Source organism: Polypterus senegalus, chromosome 1 (assembly GCF_016835505.1).
Source record: "Polypterus senegalus isolate Bchr_013 chromosome 1, ASM1683550v1, whole genome shotgun sequence".
In the NCBI taxonomy this organism is placed as follows: Eukaryota; Metazoa; Chordata; class Cladistia; order Polypteriformes; family Polypteridae; genus Polypterus; species Polypterus senegalus.
This window is the reverse complement of record NC_053154.1, coordinates 337,052,127-337,065,379: the sequence shown is the minus strand read 5'-3', so window position 1 is coordinate 337,065,379 and position 13,253 is coordinate 337,052,127. Positions and strand designations below refer to the sequence as shown.

The following is a 13,253-nucleotide window of genomic DNA, read 5'->3' as shown; positions in this document are numbered from 1 at the left end:
CAGTGAAGAGCCCTCACAACTGTGTTCCTTGAAACATCAACTCCAGAAGAGGCCAGGTCAGCAACAATCATCTTGGCAGATGTCCGGGGTTCCTTGCTGACATCTCTTGACTATTTTTCTCTCCAGAGTTCTTGAAATCTTGCGCTTACGGCCACGGCCAGGTTTGTTTCTAACAGAATTTGTCTCCTTGTACTTGGCAGTGATGCAACGTACAGCAGTTCTAGACACTGTGAATCGCTTGGAAATGGCAGTGTAGCCTTGCCCCTTATCATGAGCCTCTACTATCTTCTTTCTGAGCTCCAGACTGATTTCCTTTGTCTTTGGCATGGTCAGTAATAGTAGTCCCTCTCATGTGTTCAAGAGCCCTGTTCCTTGGGTGTCTTTTTATGCTGATTGAGTGTTGTTAGGAAGCCAATTGATTGCACAGGTGTGGTTGCAAAGCTGATTGGTTAATTAGTGTAGGTGTGTTTTGAAAGCAAACATTAACATGGGGCTAATATTTTTGACCACCCCATTTTTTACTATATTTGATATAAAGCAAGACTAAACATATATTTTATATTACAAAATGTATCAAAAGCTAGTAAATAGCACTGGTGGATGTTTGATTATATCAAGTTTCATCAATGTTGCAAACTTTGGGAAGAAGTTTAGGAAAATGTTCCATGATTCCAGGGGGGGCTAATAATTTTGGCCACAACTGTAGGAGTGCACCACCTCTAAATTCACTCCCTAACTAATGACTGGGCATGGAGGCTCTTTGGAGCAGTGAAAATCAGTAACCTGTTTGTTGGCTTTGCTGATGTTAAGTTATACAGGTACAAAGTTCTCCCCCTGACTCTTTTCCACTGTCTCATCCGCTCTTATCAATTCCCCTCATAAGCGCAGAATCTTCTAAGAATTTCTCTAAGTGACCTGACCTGCTGTTGTATTTCTAGTCGGAGGTGAACAGAGTGAAGACAAAGTGAGACAGGCCTGGTCCTTGTGGTGTTCCTGAGACTTTCAAAATATTAGAGGATTCGACACTCAATAGATATTTTTAAAATTATGAAATGTAGTCCTTTATTGATCCTTTAGTGAAAGGAAATCATATAGCTTAGCAGCATTTAAATTATGCTGTTTAGAGTAAAGAAGCAAAATGTGTTCAAAAGTGTATTATCTTTATTATAAATAAAACATGACTTAACAGAAATTGCTTATACAGAAGGTTTTTTGCCTTTTTCAAGTTTTTACATTGTAAATGTGAAGCATAGACTCCCACTTCTAGTCTTTCTATAAATGGTGTACTTTAAATAGTTTTCTACTCCACATAAGGAGGACTCAGGATGCGAACCGTGGTCTCCCACTTCAAAGCAGCAGCTGTACTACTGTGCCACCGTCCCACCTTTTTATTTTCTATTCCAAAATGTAGTATCTTACAATGAAGCACTTTATATCTTGAATATAAATTGTTAGTCATGAGCTGAAACTTTTATCTATGTTATTGTTGGTAAATATGCATTCAGGCCATTGTATATAAGGAATATTTGGGCAAGTCAAATAGTACTGTATGCAACAGGCGTTTTTGCATTTATTTTATGCTGAAAGATTTAATACAGTTTTTTTGTGTATCTGTGTATTGTATAAAAGCAAGAGTGAACATTTCCTGAAGAATGACTTTGATGCCAGCTGCATTCACTATAAATAAACTACTTTGTGTTGCTTTATTTTAAGTTTAATGAAGGAGAAGTTGTTTCAAAGCCTAGCAGTTCCGTCATCTGGGTTGCTTGTTTATGCCATTATCTCCTTTCACTATTGTGAACTGGCTCCCCGTGACCCTGAACTGGAGCAGCTGGATAGAAAACCAAAAAGATTAACAACATTTCTCTGCAATTTTAACCATAGCTTTTTAGACAATGGTGGATCTTTTAGGAAGTAGGAAGTACGGTGGCGCGCAAAAATATTCAATCCCCGTGAAACTCTTCCTGATTTTCTGCATGACAAAATATTTGTCCACATATTTATTCATTACGTATTTTTGATATGAACTCTTATGCAGTAACGATACGTTTCCAAAATCCAAATAAACCATTTTCCGTGGATATTAAACTCCAATGTCCTTGGCACCAGAAGTACTCCCGGGTCCTCAATAGAAAGCACTGCACCCCCTTGTCCAGGCGACTTGGAGCTGGGAGGAAGGAAGGCAACACTCGACTGGAGGAAGGCAGTGCGGTGGAATGAGGTGAAGTGAAATGAAGAAGAGACAACTTGTTTTTGTGCTTAATATTGAGGTATTGTATAATATAAGAAACACTTTATTTGAACTCGGGACTGTCTTTGTGTATTCATGTTTGCGGTCCTCTGGTGCCCCCTAGCCTTCACACAATGTAAATAATAAGGTTGTTAACTTAGTAATTGATACTGAAGTGGGTGGAAGGAGAGATCATGTCAAATCAGCTGAATCGCTACAGAAAGATCTCAACGCCATACATTCTTGGGCAGATCACACTTAATGTAAGCATTACACATAGGAAGTAAATATATTAGATTTGATTACAAAGGGAGATTTGGAACATGAAAGTGTACATTAACAGTGGACAGAGATGATTAAGAAAGCTAATAGGATGTTAGGTTATGTAGTCAATGTATAGAGCACAAGCCGAGTGTAGCCTGGTGGCACAGAGCTATCGCTGCTGCCTGGCTTTGAAGAGCCCCGGGTTTCTGTCCCAGAGGACTTTGTCTTTGGGTCAGCTTAGCTATTAGCTAAACAAACAGGCTTGATGGACTCAATGGTCTCCTCTCTTTTGTCAAATTTCGTATGATCTACAAGATAAGAAAGGATTTTATTTAAGATACATTGTTCAGGGATGAGCAGCCAGGCTGAGTGAGGAGTGTTCAGCTTAAGCAAATGGAGATTACGAGATGACATGACTGAAGTATTTCAGATTATGAAGGGAAATAGTACAGTAGACCTGCACTCTAACTTGGTAAAGAATTCTTCAACAAGAACATGAGGTTACAGTTGGAAAATTGTTAAGGTCAGATTTTCTATCAAATGTTAAAAAGTTTTTTTCACAAAAATAACCCATAAACTCATGGAATAATTTAACAAGTATTGTGGTAGATGGTAGGACTTCAGAGACCTTGAAAACTCAACTTCATGTTTATTTTAGAGAAACTGGGGGAATAGGATTGATGAACTTGTTGATCTGAATGGCCTGTTCTGGTCAAACTTGTTCTAATTTTGTATACAGGGTGGCGTAGGGAAACAGGAAATTTTGGAATTAGGTGTTGGCAATCCTGGGGCGTCGGTAGTTGTTTGGGACCAATGTGACCTTCATTTCCCTTACCATTAGTTTTAATGGAGCAGTGGAGGGGTGCACAACGAGCGTTCGCTGTGAAAGCCTTTTATAAGAATGTGATAGTATGACAGCTGCTGCGCAAAGGGAATTTCGGCATACTTACTAGTTAGGATGTCACGATCGTGTCCCGTCTGCTAATGCGATTACAACATGGGTGCGTAATTTCAAAGAAACGGGTTCAGCCTTAAAAAAGAAGTCCCCAGGTGGAGCCACTTCACAAGCTGCCTAACAATCGATGGCAGCTGTTCGATGATTGTTTGGAAGGTGCATCATTTCACGCAATGGTGACATTCCATGGCCTCCGAGATTCCCAGATCTCACTGTTTTTTCTGGGGGGACATCTTAAAAGCCAAGTGTACCGCACACGTCCTGCAACCATTGCTGCACTAATAAGGAGGACTGAAGAGGAAATCGCCTGCATTCCTCTTGACATGTTATGTCGAGCAAAGCAGAATTTTCACAACAGGCTGTCAAGAATGTGTACGGAGAAATGGACAACACCTTCAGGATGTTTTCTTCAAAACATAGAAAGAATATTGATTACCATTATTAATTACATATCCTCCGCAATACATTTCATCATTAAATGTATTTTGTAATGTGTTTATTCATGCATTGAACGTCAGTTGAATATTTCCCATTTCTCTGCGCCACCCTCTATTTTTACCGTCAGAATCTTCTAACTGAGCAGTGTTTAGAGTTGCTGACTGATACTGGCTTTGCATCATGGCCTAGTTACTGTCAATGCAGAGTGTGTACATTCACCCAGTTTTCAGGGGTTTTTCTCAGATCACTCTGGATTGGGATTTGTGATGAAAACATAGGTACCCTCTAAACAACCTCTGTGCCCTGCCACCTGCCTTGTAGTCAGTGTGTTGTATGATAAAGCATTAGTATAGCTATGACTGTATTCTGATAATGACTTTACATGATCCTGTGGACTTAAGGATCATAAACAATGCAAACTGAACTTAGAGGGATGTAATTCATTTATGAAGGTTTATCTTAGTGTAAATAAGGAGGCTAAAATGTAATTGAGAGCAAAATGGAATGGGGAGTGTTGTGTGTTCTCATAATTCTGTCTGCTTCTATAATCTAGATCAGCGATCTTGGAGTACTACAGTGGCTGCAGGTTTCGTAATTAGAAGCCAAACAGTAATGATATTCAAAACGAGCCAACATATGACCAGTGTCCATTATTCAATATTTGAATGATTAAGAAAGGTGAAGGTCTCAGAAATAGTGATCTGCTCATGTCAGCAAAACTTTCTGTGAGTGCTTTTTTTAAAAAAAAAAAAAAAGGAAGTCAGCTGGTTTGGAAACAACTGGTGTGGTAGAATGGGAGCACCAACAAGCTGCAGAATTAAATAACTGGTTTAATTAACACCAAGAAACAGCTTCTGATTCAACAGATTAAAGTTTGAGGGGCCAATCTAGCTGGTCTTCTGTTGGCTGACTTCACATTTCATTTTTGTTTGAGTGTCATTTATAGGAAAAAAATGAGCAATTCAGATGACTGAGTTTAAAATAACAAAACAAAACAAAGCAAAGGGAAAAATATGGAGCCCCATAGGAGTCAGGCATAAACAAAAACAAAACTCTGTTTGAACTAATTTATAAACGGTTCAGTTCTTACCCGTTTTTTCTGGCAGTGAACCAGAAGAGGAACTAGTTGTAAGACCATCACAGCTGAAACAGATTTTTTGAAGAGTCCTGGAACAAGTTTCGAATGCAGGAGAAGTTACCAAATTGAATTTATGGAATTTTCTCAGAGAATGTGGTATTCCGGAGTGTATGGTGGAAACATAGAATCAACTGAAACTGTCGGCTGGCTGCATTCTTCCAGTTAACTAAACTGCACACCAGGAAAAATAAACAACTTCTGAAATAAGAGTGGACTAAAAATAATCCATTTGAATGATTTACATAATTCATTTGAACGGGTAATTTTTATTTTTCCTACATGACAACCAACAGGGCTGTTTAGAAAGTCGTCAGTTAACAGCAGAAATAGATGTAGAGAACTTTTTGTCCCTGGGGGAAATTTGGCTTTTTTACAGAAGCTCTTTAAATTAATAGATATGCAATATATTATAGGTACAGGGGGTCCTCGGGTTACGACACAGTTCCATTCCTACAACAGTGATGTAACCCGAATTTTGGTGTAAGTCGAAACACACCTTAGCCTAAGTCACTTACCTATCTTAACACATTTGCAAAATCATAATCTAGAACATAAAAACACAACTAAGCCACAGAAAATGGAAAAGGACCTAAATATACTGTACTGTAGTAACAAAAAAAATGAGTGAAAAAAAAAATCCTTACCTTTATTCCTTCTCATGTCTCCATTTTTTTAATTTTTTATGGGAGTGAGCGTTGTAAACTCGAAACATTGTTTGTCGAGACGTTGTAACCCGAGGACCCCCTGTAAATGATTAGGAAAGTTGCACGAAGGAAACCAGCAGCCACACTGTATAGCCCTCCTGGATCAGTGTTGAACACCCCTATTCCAGATCATCAAAACTGTTAGTATTAATGAAAATTATTTATCACAGTATAAGGGAGTAAATTTATTAACACCATATGTGTCCATGGTAATTTGTAATAGACATGTACCATATATACTCGGGTATAAGTCTGGTCTTGAAACCAGAAAAATCGATCGTAAAATCAGACCCCGACATACACCCGCTCAAAAATACGATATTTATTTTTTTTACATCTTCTTGCTTCCTTCAATCTTGCACCAGTTTCTCAGACAGCGAATTTTGTTGCAGCAGCGCAGTTACCAATTTCTTTCGCCACTTCAACGACTTTTAATCTAAAACCAGCTTCCTCATTTTTTTGATCGAACACTCCATCGTAGATAAGGGATGCACTTACGATAAAGGTGTATGAGGGTGTGAGATACAAAAAACACAAATCGGTGCAAAGTTCACTTCGGAATAGTTTGGATATTACCTGTGTGGGTCACGTAGGCACAATACATAGAAAACAAAGGCTGTGTGCTCCGTGGTTACTCTCTCAGGTGGGCGTTAGCATGTCATTATCTCCTGGACCAATAGCGTGAGTTTTCGGCATTCGACTTATACTACCGACATTATAAAATACCAGAAATTACACAGTAAAATCAAGTCCCAACTTATCCACGGGAGAACTTAAACGTGAGTACATGTGATATATAAACATTTTTCATATATATTTTCTGTAAGTAGAGGACAGATCAAGTTGCTTGGGCTCACATATTATACCAGAGCCATTGTGATTTAAAATTCAGATCCTTTGGAAAATCATTGAGCCTAATTTAAGTGTGGGAAGTATTGTAAGTACATATAACTTGACAATGTATGCTTCCTGCATCATTAAAATAGAAAATGTCAGTAGAAGTAATATTAATGCAGAGAGTCCCCCAGTTATGCTGTGCTGTATTACTTTTAAAGAAAATGATACTTTGAGAAGGCTGTGAATCTCCTTAAGGTTGTGATAGCTACCCTGGTATTCATATTTATTTTTATAGTAGTGGCATGTTCATTTTCTTTTCTGTAGGCTTCTTGCTGTGGCTGGTATGGACCTGGAAACTGGACTGAAAACTTGACCATTAAGAATAACACCTTCCTGTACCCGTGCTCTTGTGCAAACATCACAGGTGCCCCATCTTCGGGTTTCTGCAATGCCAGTTCTTCTGTCTGGCCAGTCTACCAAACGGTAAGAGCAGCTGGGCCCGTTTCTTCTTTACCATGTTTTGCATTTTTTCTGTTATCACATTGGCCTGAAGTAACAGATCCGCCTTTCTGCTGTCAGATCTGGAAGGAAAAGAAGATCATTAACATGACAGAGCTATTTTGAATTTGTGTGTGCCATCAGTTTTACATCCTGTTTTTTTTTTTGGTTTTTTTTTTAAAGCTTATATTTAGTTTTTTTTTTATAAGTGAAAAGTATAAATGTAGTTTAAAGTGCACTCCGGATGGGTCACAGGCAATCTCTGTTCCGTCGGAGCTTGAATTTTATTGTTGGTTTCGAGTGGAGGGGAAAAAATGACATTTTTGTGTCCAATTATACAGTAGATTGTTAAACTGAAAGCAGCTGACAGGATTACTGTTGAAAGGGAAGGTTTATTATATTTTTGATTTCATTGAAATGATTGCAGATGGCAAAACATTTAGGTCATGTTCTCTCCATTATCCGTACCTAAAGAGCTTCATGCTATAAACTTACAATTTATCTGTCCTCAATAAAGGTTCTTGTTTAGAAAATAAACTCAGACCGACACAAAATGTAAATATATATAATGAAAAAGAAACAAAATTAAAATGAGACAGTGGTAGTTTGAAAGTAAATTAAGATGATTTGGCACTCTCAGATGCACTTAATTCAGGACTCTTTAGGTATTGCTGTGTTGATCCGGGTTGGCACCACACACACCCGGTGCCCCCAGGAGTTTCTCAAACCCATAACTGACACTCGTCATGAACCAAGATGAGCTGGGCAAATAAGGACACACACACTCAGCAAGGGGTTGGTGCAAATGTGCTTGGCGCTTTTAGGGCAGGGCAGATATCTCTAAACAGGACTCTAAACAAATCAAAATCGTATTATGTGATATCATCCATTGTTGTGTTCTGCTCTGTACTTGCAATATTTCTGTTGCACTGTTTTTGGGAGTTTTCCCTTGTCTTAGAGAGTCAAGGCTGGGGGGCTGTCAAAAGGCAGAGCCTGTTAAAGCCCATTGCGACACTTCTTGTGTGATTTTGGGCTGTATATATAATTTTGACTATTGTCAAAAGGAGGGGTTGCTCTTAAAGCACAGAGGAAGAAATTATTTCTGTATTTCTTTTTCTTCTCCATTCATCTCTATTGGCTTATTAAACTCATCAATTTAGGTATGTTTACAAGCCTTAAGTTTTACTCCATTGGCCATGCTCTCTCTCTCAGGGGTGGGGGTCGACTTGTTCTCAATCCTACTTTTTGTAAAAATTGATTGATTTGTATGGAATGATTGTAATAAAATTAAAAAAAAATAAAAGGAGGGGTTGACGGTGGTGATCAGCTTTCCTAGAAGGAAAGCTAGCTTCATTGGTTTGATCGAGATTCTTAGGTAGTCCTGTTAGGAGTGCATTACAGTAATCTAGTCGACTAAAAACAAAAGTGTAAACTAATTTTTCAGCATCTTGTAAAGTTATAAGAGGTCTAACTTTTGCTATATTCCTTAAGTAAGAAAAATGCCTTCCTAGTAATCTATTTAATGCCCCCTGCTCGCATTACTCTTCAACCCCCGTGCAGGCGATACACGCTAGCCACTTCACGGCTCTGCCACTCGCGTATGGGGAAGCAGATGTACAATTTAAACAGATTGTTATTTTCATGGGAATTGTTACATATGCATAATAGAACTAACTATTTTATGTTACAGCGAGTAATTAACCATAGTAAAAAATAGTAAAACATAATAAATTGATAGAAAATTATGTTTCATGTTGTGTTAGAGGTATTCATTGAGTTATACGTTTTTCTTCTGTTTGGCTTTGAAATTAACATGCAAATACTTACACTTTTACTGTAAAACTTCAGTAAAAACAATCTTCTTCTTCTTTTGGCTGCTCCCATTAGTGGTTGCCACAGTGGATCATCTTCTTCCATATCTTTCTGTCCTCTGCATCTTGTTCTGTTACACCCATCACCTGCATGTCCTCTTTCACCACATCTATAAACCTCCTTTAAGGCCTTCCTCTTCCCTGGCAGCTCTATCCTTAGCATCCCTCTCCCAATATACCCAGCATCTCTCCTCTGCACATGTCCAAACCAACGCAATCTTGCCTCTCTGACTTTGTCTCCCAACCGTCCAACTTGAGCTGACCCTCTAATGTTCTCATTTCTATTCCTGTCCATCCTCATCACACCCAGTGCAAATCTTAACATCTTTAACTCTGCCACCTCCAACTCTGTCTCCTGTTTTCTGGTCAGTGCCACCGTCTCCAACCCATATACAACAACAACATTTATTTATATAGCACATTTTCATACAAACAGTAGCTCAAAGTGCTTTACATATTAAAGAATAGAAAAATGAAAGACACAATTATAAAACAAAATAAATCAACATTAATTAACGTAGAATAAGAGTAAGGTTCAATGGCCAGGGGGGACAGAAAAAACAAAAAAACTCCAGACGGCTGGAGAAAAAATAAAATCTGTAGGGATAACATAGCTGGTCTCACTACCGTCCTGTAGACCTTGCCTTTGACTCTTGCTGGTGCCTGTCTGTCACAAATCACTCCTGACACTCTTCTCCACCCATTCCACCCTGCCTGCACTCTTCTACAATCCCCATTACTCTGTACTGTTGATCCCAAGTATTTCAACTCGTCCACCTTCGCCAACTCTACTCCCTGCATCCTCACCATTCCACTGACCTCCCTCTCATTCACACACATATATTCTGTCTTGGTGGTCCTACTGACCTTCATTCCTGTCCTCTCTAGATCATATTAAAAAACAATATTTGGAATAAAATTTTTGTCAAAATCGCTTTAATTTTGATTCCGTGTTTGGACTTGCATCATGACAACGCAACGTATAACTGCCGTGAGTGAATTTCGTTTCTTTCTCTCTAATAAATAAGCCGACTTTTTGAAATGTTTGTCTCTGAGATTTAATCGTCATAGCAAAAGCTATTCTAACAGGAAACTGTAAACGTTTTAATACGAATGGCATATCAAGATCTCCTTTGGTGTCTAATGTTATCCGCAGAAGATACTACATTACCTTTCTTGTCACCTGTTAAAATTGTACATGTCAGAATTGTTTAATTTTTAATACAACTAATCTTGTCCTATTGCATAGCCCATCACTCAGACATAAATTACACAATAACATTACGATACGTCCTTCTTTCAACAGTAATTCGGCTGTTGGAAGACTGGATTGTGTTAACGGTTGTAGATATTCTTCATGATATTGTAAGTTGATGTTTTCATCTTCCGCACCATCACCACCAACTGTTTCAGCAGAGTCTATTGATACGCATTTAACCAATTTGCTGTGTAACCGATCCACAATTTTCATGTTAATTTGTTTCACTTTATCGTTTTTCGGTGCTAGGATTGCCCGTGTACTCATTTCTTCTGTTGATAACCCATCAGGATGAAATTCTTCAATAAGATTTGGACATACCAAGTCTTCTTTAATTGAGCACTTAGAGTGAGGAAAACGTAAAAATTTATAAGAGCTGAGAGTGCAGGAACTGTGTCTGACAAAAGGATTCACACCAATGAGAGGTGAGAGAACTGTGAACTGGAAATGGTGGAGAGGAGGCTGGGACTTGAAAAAAAATCTCTTGGCAATAGTCTTGTCTCAAGATTTTCCTTTATAATAGAGAGATGCACTGTAAAGTTTAGGTCAGAGTCAATGATTACCCCTCAGTTTTTTACCTCTACCTTGACTTTTTAGCCTAAGGGATCAAGTTTATTTCTAATACCCTCTCTATATCCATGTTTGCCAATCACTAAGATTTCCATTAATCTTGATAATACAGGAAGAATCAAAATTATGTTAAATTTGAATGGCGGAAACAATTTATTCACAAAACATACTTCATAAGTGCAAGATGATTTACAGGAAGGTCTCAACCTGCCATCATGTTCAACACATGTACCATATGTGGCATATAAATTGTCCACAAAAATTGTATGTATGTATGTATGTATGTATGTGTATATATATATATATGTATGTATGTATGTATGTATGTGTATATATATATGTATGTGTATATGTATGTGTATGTATATATATATATATATATATATACAGTATATATATATATATATATATATATATATATATAGCAGTACCATTAGTGTTAACATGCTTTTGACTCGCCCTGTACGTTCATTGACTTTCCTGATATTTCTGTTTTCAGGGTTGTAAGTCAAGTCTGGATGATTGGTTTTTCAACAACATTGGAGTTATAATTGGAATCTGCATTGCCGTGGCAGTGGTGGAGGTAAGTTTTCAACATGTCCCACCTAAACATGTGTTTTTTAGATGACAGCACTAAAAAGCGACACATTTGAACTGAGTCTTTTTACTTCTTTTGCTTTTTTAGTTGATGGGAATGGCTCTGTCTATGTGTCTCTGCAAAAGTATCCAGCCAGAAGACTACAGTAAAGTTTCGAAAAGCGGTCACTGAAAAAATGAAAAAGTCGGCCCTCTGCCAAACCGAGAAAAGGTCCCCATGTCAAAATGTGGAACAGACATATCTCATCTAGCTCGTGGATGAGGAATAAAGACAACAAAATGCGGCCAGTGTCTCGTATTGGCCAAGTCTTGCCCCGTTTTTTTTTTTTTGTTGTTGTTGTTTTCTTCGTGTTTGTCTTACGTTGCTTTCCTTTTCAAGTCTTCTCAATAACCTAACAAGTGTTGTGACCAAACAATCCTTTTCTATCAGCTAAAATTATCCAGCAATTGTTGCATACATGTTGGACCTTCAGAATATTTTCTTTTCAAGTTGTTTGTTTACTGCACTTTATACTCTGGGCTGAGCCTTTGATTCGGCCGTTTTTGCTGAGTTGTTTTTATTTGATGATCCATCAGATGTTACAGAGTCGAAATAAGCAAATCGTGACTTATTTTGAAAACGTTTCTTTCCTTCGTTTCGTTGGCGTTTTCCCTCTGGTTCTTCACCAGTATGTATTACGTCATAGGCTTGTTTTAGCAATGTGTTTCTGTCGACATTTGTCTGTTAAAATGTTTGAATACTAAAAGTGGTTATCGACCAAGCATTTAGAGTTTGTCAGTGTGGAATTCTGTTTCATTTATACTTTTATCTGCAATTGCCTGACTATATTTTGTTCTTTCACATTATACAATGAGAAAATAGGTCATACCGTTTCTATTTTATGTTTGGATGTGTTTTTTTTTTTGGCTTTAGAATTGTTTGGCATGTGTCAGCAGACAACACATTTAGGACCCTACTGCAAATATACAACAAAATCTAATTGAGGAAGAGCTTCCCGAAGAGGCTTCCCCTTACTGAACTCCTCCGGTGCGGGCGGCCCAGCCCGCCTCTGAGGTAGAAAACCAAAAATATTAGGGTATGTAAAATGACGTTTGAGAACTCCTGGGCGTCTCCCTTCTAAATCTGCCATTAGAGTGCCTTTCATATTGGCACCCAGGAGATGAGAAGCTCTTAACTTTGCTCTGTTATGGACACTCTGCCTCCTAAGCAGCCGCTTCTTTTACTTGCGAAAGATTATATTTTATTACGTGTCCGCACAAATGCTTATTTGAGGGCAAAGGGTACTTTTTTTTTTTTTATTTAAGATTATTTTAAGGACGTGTCCATTTACTTTAATATTAAGACTTATAGCGAACTGAAGTTTTCATTTATGTAATTGTTTTACTTTAAATTCATTGACATGTGACCCCATCTTTCAAACTGTATTTTTGTCTTGACTTAATTTTAAGGCAAGAAAAGCCACTTGTGCACAACAATATTCTATTGTTTTACCTGAAAAGCTTATTTATCCTGTTCAGACCAACTGTGTAAGAACCTTTAATGGGCTTTTCGATGTTTTCTTTTTACCCTAAGCCATTGCAGTGTTGGTGCTGCTGATCAGACACTCCTGAAAAGTGTCAATGCTTTGTTATGTTCGAAAGTAAAAGCACCTGATGCCATTACTTGGCCATCTTAAGGGCGAACTTTACTCTGCTCGATGGACTTGGGTTCATATTTGAAAGGAAAGCTGCAGGCGAAGCTGATCGCTGACTTGCTACACAAACGGGGCAAACTCCTGTATCTCGTGTTTTTTGATTTGGAAATGTGAGTGTAAGTCAGCCAACGCCTGCTTTATATCCAAAACATCAAAACGTTACGAGTCTCTTTAACACAAAGCTGTATGAAGAAAGTAC

At 38.1% G+C, this 13,253-nt stretch overlaps 1 protein-coding gene across 1 annotated transcript in view; it reads left to right on the top strand.

The window, feature by feature from the left end:
* The window catches only part of cd82b (CD82 molecule b), a 174,627-nt gene extending 161,875 nt beyond the window's left edge, over positions 1 to 12,752 (top strand). The window contains exons 7-9 of the mRNA XM_039739070.1: positions 6,891 to 7,049; positions 11,263 to 11,346; positions 11,449 to 12,752. Coding sequence (XP_039595004.1) covers positions 6,891 to 7,049; positions 11,263 to 11,346; positions 11,449 to 11,532 — 327 coding nt within the window. The 3' untranslated portion in view covers positions 11,533 to 12,752. The remainder of the gene's footprint in view (positions 1 to 6,890; positions 7,050 to 11,262; positions 11,347 to 11,448) is intronic.
* The last annotated feature ends 501 nt before the right edge of the window (positions 12,753 to 13,253 follow it).